This window comes from Otolemur garnettii, unplaced genomic scaffold (genome assembly GCF_000181295.1).
Source record: "Otolemur garnettii isolate 467f Iridium unplaced genomic scaffold, OtoGar3 scaffold00047, whole genome shotgun sequence".
Classification (NCBI taxonomy): domain Eukaryota; kingdom Metazoa; phylum Chordata; class Mammalia; order Primates; family Galagidae; genus Otolemur; species Otolemur garnettii.
In genome coordinates, this window is record NW_003852442.1 from 10580282 (window position 1) to 10589833 (window position 9552).

Sequence of the window (9552 nt, forward strand, 5' to 3'; positions counted from 1 at the left end):
AATAATAATAATAATAATAATAAAATAAATAAAATTAAAAACACTATCTGAGTCCAAGGCTATTGCAATAGATGAACTGGCCTCAAGCTCTCTGCAGCAAAACTGTTGTAAGAATAACAGGCGAGGGAGGAAGGGAGATGAGTAGACGGATGGATGAGTGTGTCGGTGGGTGGATGGGTGAATGGGTAGATGTGTGGCAGGATGTGCGGATGGATGAATAAGAGAGTGCATGTGGTTACCCTGTGGGAAAGCTAATCCAATGTGCTATGTAAGCTGAACCACGGCAGGTGGCCAAAGTCGGATTCCTTGGGTCGCCCACTTTGCCAGTCACCAAGGGGTTACTTTGGGGCAGATGGTCATTGTCATTGCCGCCGGTTTAGAGCAGCGATAGCCCAGCCCCCATTCCAACACACTCGCACCCCTCCCGCCGGACCCCCAGCCGAGCACAGGGGCGCCCCTGCCTGCGCACTCAGGGGCGCGCTCCCCGGGCTGGGCGCGGAGCTGGCGCTCGTGCGCACAGGTGAGCTGCCCGCCCCGCCCCGTCCCCGGGCCACCTGCCTGGGAAACTTGTGGTTGGTTGTTGCCCTCGGGTGGAACACGGAATCGGGCCCTGGAAGGTATGTCGGGGACTCGCGAGCCCCGGGCCCGGCCGAGAGAGCGGGACCAGGACCGGCGCCCCCACCCAGACCGAGATCGCCACCCCGAGCGACAGCGGGACAGACGCCGGGACCCGCGCAGGGAGAGAAACAGGGACGAGAGGAGGGACAGGAACTCTCGAGAGGACCGAGACAGGGAGAGGGACCGAGACAGGGAGAGGGACCGAGGCCCCCGCGAGGACAGACGCAGGGACCGAGGCCACCGCACAGGTGAACAACGAGCTTGGGAAGAGTCCCTCCAAAGCCGGACGCGGGACGCTCCCGGGGGCCGGACCTGGGACACAGCCCCACCCCCCTGGCCCGCGCCTGGGGCCACCCCGGAGCTGCCGCCCCTGCGGAAGGAGGGTCTAGGGCGCAGCCACCCCGAAAGGTGAGGTGGGGCTGAGGGCCCGGTGGAAGGCCAGCCTGCGCCACTGGTGCTGGGACGCCGGTTTGAAGAAAGAAATGCCATTTCCCCCTTGTGTGCTCTTAGAGGCGACCTGTCGGGAAAGGAAAACTTTGTGGTGGCCCTGGAACCCGATTAACAAAGCAAGGACTAACCATCCCTGTTCCCTGTTAGTGGCGGAGGCGGGGGTGGGGGTGGCAGGTAAAGAGGAAGAGAGGTCTCTGGGACGGGAAAGGGAGGGCGTGGGAAGGAGGTTAGGTAGGTGGGGGACCCGAGGCTCCTCCCTGACCCTCCCCCGCCTGGTCACAGGACTGCCCCTTGAGGCTTTAGAGCCCTGTCCTGTGTTCCAAAATCAGCCTTCCATTGGTGGCCGGGTCCTATAGAGTCGGCCCAATGAGAAGTTAATATGTTGCCCCCATCCCCACCCCCACCCCGGGGTATGTACATTTCCCAGACAGACAAGGGAGAGAAACTACACTTTTAACCAAAGAACTAAGTCTACCTAAAATTCCCAGTGAAGGGCACAGATTTGTTTCTCCTTTGTCTGATAGGTCTTTCTGCTTTTGAGACCTCACCCTTCTGGATGAACTTTGTCATCCCTGCTTGGGGGAGCACAAAGAATTCCCATAAGCCCTTGTGAGGCGAGAACATCAGGATACTCTGGAGGACTTTGTGAGCTGGGGGTGAAAGCGAAGATAAGAGAGAGGGGACTCGTCCCACAGGCCCCCAGGGAGCTGGTCTTTTTCTTTCTCCACTGAATGCACAGATTTTGTGCTCAGTGCTGGGAACTGTGACTAGATGGGGTGTTGCCCCTGCCGGTTCCCACAAGGAGACAGACAGGTCCTGAGTCCAGACTGCTCCTGGCTTATGAAACCTGGCTTCTTTTTGAGGAGGAATCAGGCTCTCCCCTGCTATAGGACTTGGTGGCTCAGCCCAGTCTCTTTCCCTGTTGTGTCCACACAATGGCAAAGCTACTATCCTGAGTTTATGTTACATTATCTAAAACCAACTAGCAGGACAAAGGGTGTGTCCCAATAATCACAGGCACTAGCTCTTGTTCCCCACCTCAAGCCACACTGCCTTGCAGCTGCATCAGCTGGGAGTATCTATAACAACCTTTTCAGTTTTCCTTATAAACCAGCGTCCCAGTTCCCCCCACCCCAAAATAAGTGAAGGGAATACTTGTGCTTTTTGCTTCCTTGGGTTACTGCCCATTAGTTTTTTGAAATCAATAGGTAATTTGTTTCTGTCTTTCCTTCACTTAACAAGCTTATATTTAATGGTCAGGATGCTGGGCCGTGGGCTCCAGAGATCAACCCTGAGGGTGTTCAGACTCTGCCACAGGACACTGACAGGTAGATGGGCCATTTGAGCGCTGCTGTGTGGCACCATCACTGCAGGACAAACTCAGACTTGCAGAGAACAGAGCTGGGTTCCTGACAGGGCTGGGAAATTTTTCTGGGGGAAGATAACCTCAAAGCTAAGTTCTGGAGAAGGAGCAAAGGGGGACACTGGGTTGGAGGAGGGGAACATGTTCCAAGCAGAGGATTAACTTCTGCAGTGACCATGAGGCATGGGAGAGCATGTTATCTTTTGTGGGGGAAGGGGACAGTTCACCGTGGCTGTATCTAGAGAGATGAGAAAGGGCCTCCTATGTATGCTAAAAATCGTAAAGAATTGCAATCCTGGCTCGGCTCCTATAGCTCAACCGGCTAAGGCGCTAGCCACGTACACCTAAGGTGGCGGGTTCGAATCCCCAGCCCGGACCCGCCAAACAACAATGACGGCTGCAACCAAAAAATAGCCAGGCGCTGTGGCGGTCGCCTGTGGTCCCAGCTACTTGGGACGCGGAGGCAGGAGACTCGCTTGAGCCCAGGAGTTGGAGGCTGCTGTGAGCTGTAATGCCAGGGCACTCTACCCAGGGGGACAGCTTGAGGCTCTGTCTCAAAAAAAAAAAAAAAAAAAAAAGAATTTCAATCCTAAGAAATGTGATATTCTTGAAAGATCTCTGGAGACCAGTTGGTAGAATGCAGGTCCCCTGTTGTATCTTGGACAAAGCCTGGGATGTGCTACATACAAGTTGGAAAAAATGAACAGGAAAAATGCCAGGGTTGGCAGAGGAAGAAATGATATGACAATGTCAATAGTTGCCTGTAGCATCCACACACCTGGGGAATTATTGCTGACTCAGCGCTTCCCAGATTGCCCATGGAAGACTGAGAACAGCAGCCTCTGGGCATCAGAGTCATGGAGGTGCTGGCTAGCTGTGAAAGGCCTGGTCCATGCTGCACTGAGAGGGTAGGTCCCCACTACCTGGCTAGACAAGCCAGCATCAGAGGTGGTGTCATGTGGGTAGCTAGCGGAGTTATGCCAAGTGTTTGGATGTCCTGTGGGGTCACTAAACCAGAGAATTCTCTGAGTATGACACTCTGGCGAATTTTGTTTCTGTTCTGCATGTCCTTTAATGTTTGGGCCTTGCCTGAGGAGTCAAGAGTTCTGATACTGAACAAGCTATCAAATTACAGGCCCCCTAACCACTGTGTATCCTTTCTGATTATAGTGAATTCCCTTCAGGGAGATATCTGTCCCCATACCCCGAGGACGTGGAATATTACCAGTCAGAGGCAGAAGGACTCCTGGAATGCCATAAATGCAGATACCTGTGCACTGGGAGAGGTGAGTCATATCAGAGGCAGTTTGACATTCTGAGCTGGTGAAGCAAAAATTCAAGAAGACTTTCCCTTTGGGTTCCTTGCATTTCTGGTTTCATATCTACATGAGGTTCTTATTTTCTAAAACAAGAAAGGCAGGAACGTCTGACTTGTGCTTCCCCTCAACATACCCCAGGGCCTGGAGGGGCAGGCAGCCATGTTTGCCGATCTCAGGCTCCAGGGAACACGCCAAGTGGGCTGAGTTAATCACCTGGCAGGGGCAGCCAGCTTACAGCTCGAGCCATGTGGACCAGAGCAAACAGTCTCCCTGGAGATCTGATGCCCAGTCAATGGTTTTTAAACTTTATTGACTGAGATCCACAGTAAGAAATGTATTTTTACATTAAGATCAACTTCACACACACAGAGACAGAAACAAAAATGAAACTACAGTTAATCCTGTTACTTACCAAGTGCTCTATCTTTTTAATGTTTCATGAAAAACAAAACAAAAAAAACCTATGTTCATTTAGGACCCAAAGTCTGAAAAACATTTAGCTATTATCATGTGTCCACTTCAAATGTGGCTTCGCAGGGTTCCCTTCCTACCACCTGTCTTGGCCTTGCAGGCAATGAAGAAAATCTGGTTTGTCAGAGTACACCCCTTACAGGGCACGTGACTTAGTGAGACATTTTCCTAAACTCTGTGTAACTAAGGGAGAAAACAACCCAGCCCAAGGGAAAGAAATGAAGGCGGCCATACCTGAAAATGTATCTCAAGTTGATTATGAAGATGTACATGATTATAGGATTACAGGAAATTGGCAATCCTGATGCAAGGATCATCACTCCAGGTTACATATGTTGGCACAATCTCATTGTCTTTAACTCTCTCAACAACTCCTGGGGTTCAGAGAAATACAGTAAGTTACTCAAAGTCATATAGCTCTTAAGTAAAAGAGCATGAATTGAAACTTAGAGCCTGCCTCTAAGGCAGCAGTTCTCAACTGTATTAAAGAGCCGCAGCATTAGGAAGGTTGAGAATCACTGCTCTGAGGCCTCAAATGGTTTACTCTAGGCCCGTGTTTTTCAACATTTTCTTTTTTTTTTTTTATCTCACAACACACTGGAACCCACAGTTAAACTTCCATGGCACACTTAAATTATGTTGATCAAGAAAGAAAAAAAAAGAGGCCAGGCATGGTGGCTCACGCCTGTAATCCTAACACTCTGGGAGGCCAAGGTGGGTGGATTGCCTGAGCTCACAAGTTGGAAACCAGCCTGAGCCAGAGCAAGACCTCATCTCTAAAAATAGTCAGGAGTTGTGGCAGGTGCTGGTAGTCCCAGCTACTCAGGAGGCCAAGGCAAGAGAATCGCTTGAGCCCAAGAGTTTGAGGTTGCTGTGAGCTATTATGCAATGGCAGTCTACTGAAAGAGAAAGTGAGACTCTGACTTAAAAAAAAAAGTATGTATTTACTGTGTTTTGAACTTCCTTTGAAAATAATTTAATGATCTTTAAAATTTTTCACGGAACACGGAAGATCCTCTCTTAGCCCAGCACGCTGGTTGAAAACTATTGCTGTGCACCTTCCTTTCTTCCTTGATGACATAAATAACAAGAATAAGCCAGAGGCTAGTTAACAGATTCTTCATAAAGGTACTTTTTCTTCTGTGGTTGATTTGCCTTGAGGAGAGGGTAGGGCTTACAGTTCTGAACAAAACACCTTGATTTAGCCTGATTGCTTCCAGCTATTTGGTTTTGAGCCTAGAGGTTTAGGTTTCCAAGTTAAGATAGTGACAGAATGATTCTGCTATCAGAAGCTAACAAATGAGGTCTTATAAAGAATGATGAATGCAGGGACTCATATAAATACACAGTGCCGGCCGGGCACTGGGGCTTCCTAGCCTCTGGAGGGCTGAAGCAGGAGGATCCCTTGAGCTCCAGAGTTTGAGACCACCCTGAGCAAGAACAAAACCAGTCTCTACCAAACACAGAAAAATTAGCCAGGTGTCATGGCCCATGAGTAGTCACAGCTACTCTTGAGGCGGAGGCAGGAGAATCACTTGAGCCCAAGTGATTGAGGTTACAGTGAGCTATGATCACACCATAGCATGCTTAGCCTGGGCTACAAAGTAAGACTCTGTCTTAAAATAAATAACCACAGTGCAGTATTGCGCTGAGAGAAACAGGGATTAAACACCAGGAACTTGTCTCAAGCAGGAAATAGATGCCTGGATAAAGGTCACTGGCAAGTTTTTTCACCTGTCTTAGAGTAGGTCCTTTGTGACTTCTTTTTCTTACCAGTGAAATCACGTCTCCCTACAGCAAACTTGCTAACATGAGAGGCAGCTTTGGCCCTTTCTGCCTCCCTAGAGAGAGCCTGAAGTCCGAGCTTTGCTTCACCCTTAGAAAGTTTACTGGGACACTGAGGACACCAAATTCACTCATATGGGAAAAAGGCGCTGAGGGTGAAGATCAGATAAAAGGCAACTACAGAAGCAAGTATTGGGTGACCCGGGAATCCTGTGCATGTGTAGATTGCGTTCATTTAATTAATTATTTGGAAGGACAAGTGAGGAGTTGTGAGTACCCTGGTAGGAAGACACGTTCTCCGCTCCCCTCTCTGGGCCCCTGTCTGCACTTGGAGCAGCTTCTCCCGTCCCTTTTGTTATTTCCTCTCACCTTAGACCCTCAGGTTCACATCACGAAGGTTTTGCCTTCAGCCTCTAGCCGTGACTGCAGAGTGTCTTTACAAGTTTTATTTTCTCCAGAGATAGTTGTAATTTCTGTGGTCAGTAGTGCTCACCTCTTACTTGAGATTTAGGTTTTGGAGTTTTCTGGGTTAACATTTCAGAGGGACAGTGTACTGGCCAGGCTGGGAGAGTGGAGAGCACAGTCCATCAGAGCCCGAGGGAAAGACTCTTGGCCCCTCCATGGCCAGTGGTGTTTACTCGTGATCACACTGAAAAGGTTCAGGGTGGAAAGTAGCATGTAGTTGTTTTCCAATTTATATTCTGTGTACTCCCTTTTTTATATTACTTAACACCCTAATCCAGTATTTATCTGGACTGAGCTTATTTTAAGATTCCAAACTGTGGCTGAGTATGGTTGACTTTAAGAGTGTTAACTCATTAACAGATCAGAATGATTCAGCCCAAGTGAGGGGAAGGAATGACCTAAAATGAACCCCTGCTTCTTAGGAGAATGAGAGGTACTGACTCAGAGAATCAGATCCCTTCGAGGAGTGAGGAGCGCTCCTTTGAGTACACAGAAGTCCTGGAGAGCCTCTGGGCCTTTGTTGTTAAGGATGACACTGGCTATCTTCCCAGTTGCTAGTGATTCTTTTCTGGTTCTACTAAACCTAAAAGATGAACAAGGTGTTAGTGAGGAGGGGTGTCTAGTCCTTCCAACACTCTATTGAGAAATTCTGGCTGGTGTGGCGGCACACCCCCCTAATCCCAGCACTTTGGGAGGCTGAGCCAGAGGATCAGTTGAATCCAGGAGTTGGAGGCCGCAGTGAGCTGTGACCATGCAAGTGCATTCCAGGCAGAGTGAGACAAACAGTCTTAAAAAAAAGGAAAGAAAGACATTCTCCCACATAGCACAACATTGAGACAGCCTACATGTCCTTTACATTGGAATGATTTAAATAAATAAGTGGTAATCTATACATCCTTTAAAATGAATGAAGTAGACTTTTATTTACCAAGATAAAAAAATTATATTTACTCAGGAAAATATGCACACTATATTCTTAGTGAAAGAGTAGGTTACACAATAGTAGGTAGACCAGAACCTTGCAAATGAACAACAAAAATTATAAATACAGTAGAACCTCCATAGTTGACCACCTTCCTACACTGACAATTTCCCTTAAGTTGACCTCACTTTCATAGACTGGACATGCAGCAGTACATATCAGTCCAGTACGCCTAGTTCCTTATGTTGACCAGTTTGTTACAGTCCCTTGAGTGGTCAACTTACAGAAGTTCTACTGTATATGATAGAAAAGTCCAGGAAAAAACATAGTGTTCACAGTGTTTTTTTAATTTGTTTGGATTATAGACAATTTTTACATTATATTTTCATCTACATTTTCTTCATTAACAATAAGTAAGTGTAACTTTTGTGATTAAAAATGATAACACTGTTTGCATTTGGGGAGAAAGTTATAGAATACAAAACTAATACTTGAGAGAGCATCATTTCAATTAGAGAATGGGTAGAAGATGTAGCACAGCTTCACAAAGAGACCAGCTGGACCCAGGCATAAAATCTGGTTACCTAAAACCAGGGAGATGTTGATGGATGGATCCTGTAAAATCAACGAACCCAGAACTGTTCCTGAATGTACAATTTCCTGCTCAGAAACACCCAGTTGTATATTATGCTGAGCAAAAGAAGTCAGGCCCACAAGGGCACATAAACACAACTGTGTGATTCCATTTACATGACATCCTAGAAAAGGCAAAACTGGCTCGGCGCCTGTGGCTCAAGTGGCTAAGGCGACAGCCACATACACCTAAGGTGGGGGGTTCAAATCCAGCCCAGCCCACCAAACGACAATGATGGCTGCAACCAAAACACAGCTGGGCATTGTGGCAGGCGCCTGTGGTCCCAGCTACTTGGGAGGCGGAGGCAGGAGACTCTCTTGAGCCCAGTAGTTGGAGGTTGCTGTGAGTTGTGATGCCACGGCACTCTACCCAGGGGGACAGCTTGAGGCTCTGTCTCAAAAAAAAAAAAAAGAAAAGGCAAAACTAATCTCCAAGAGAGGAAGCAGATCAGCAGTTGGCTGAGGAGCAAGGTAAGGAATTGACCACAAAGTATTCATAACTAGGGAAGTTTCTGGGCTGATGATCCATGTTCTGTGTCTAGGTGATGGTATATAACACGCTATACACATTTGTCAGAACTCATCACACTGTATGCTTAACATGGGACATTTTCTTGAGTCTAAGTTATCTTTCAATAAATAATAAGCTGCAAGAAGCCAGTTTTCCTTTCCATGCTAAAGAAGCCAAGGGTCAATTGGATGAGAATGTTTCAAATTGTATATGGAACTGACACACTGTACCCCATGATAGTATTAATGTGCACAACTAGGATTTAATAAAAATAATAATAATAAAAGAAAAAAGAAAAAAAAAAAAAGAAGCCAAGGGTCCTGAAACAATCCAGCTCTGGGAAAATATCACAGCCTAGAGACACTCTTCAGGGAAACTAAAGAAAACAATAGTAAACTTTACGATGTATTCAAGTTCAAGTCTAAGAACAGTAAGACAATTTTTTTTTAACTTGGTAAGTCTTATGGCTTATCTTGATTTTTCCTATTTTTAATACATACAAACCGTAATTAACATTTTGATATATGATGTCCATGCTTTTTTCTAATGTCTTTTCCTTTTTCGGGGGACAGAGTCTCACTCTGTTGCCCAGGCTAGCTATGGCATCAGCCTCACTCACAGCAACCTCAAACTCCTGAGCTCAGTCGATCTCCTGCCTCAGTCCCCTGAGTAGCTGGAACTGCAGGCATCTGCCACAATGCTCAGTTACTCCGTCTTCCTCAGGCTGGTTTTCAACTCCTGAGCTCAAGGGACCCTCTCACCTCAGGAGGAGAATTTGGAGAACGCTCCTCTTACCAATTCTAATAGCCACAAAACATGTATAAAGAGGGAATAGTTTCTTCGTCTTTTTAGTGGTGAGAGGCAGGGGGTGGAATGTTCTTGCCCTTCCATATAGGGTGCGTTTCTTTCTGCTGCCCGACCTGATTTCTCCCACCACCTTCCTGTGCCTGCCGTGGGGCAGGTCGCTTTGCTCTTTTGATACTTACTCCTCTCCTCTCCTCAGGTCATGTACTAT

At 47.3% G+C, this 9552-nt stretch overlaps 1 protein-coding gene across 1 annotated transcript in view; it reads left to right on the plus strand.

Annotated features, from left to right (window-relative positions):
• Positions 1 to 9552, plus strand: part of MARVELD3 (MARVEL domain containing 3) — a 30981-nt gene that overhangs the window by 12685 nt on the left and 8744 nt on the right. The window contains exons 2-3 of the mRNA XM_023514095.1: positions 440 to 1026; positions 3602 to 3717. Coding sequence (XP_023369863.1) covers positions 440 to 1026; positions 3602 to 3717 — 703 coding nt within the window. The remainder of the gene's footprint in view (positions 1 to 439; positions 1027 to 3601; positions 3718 to 9552) is intronic.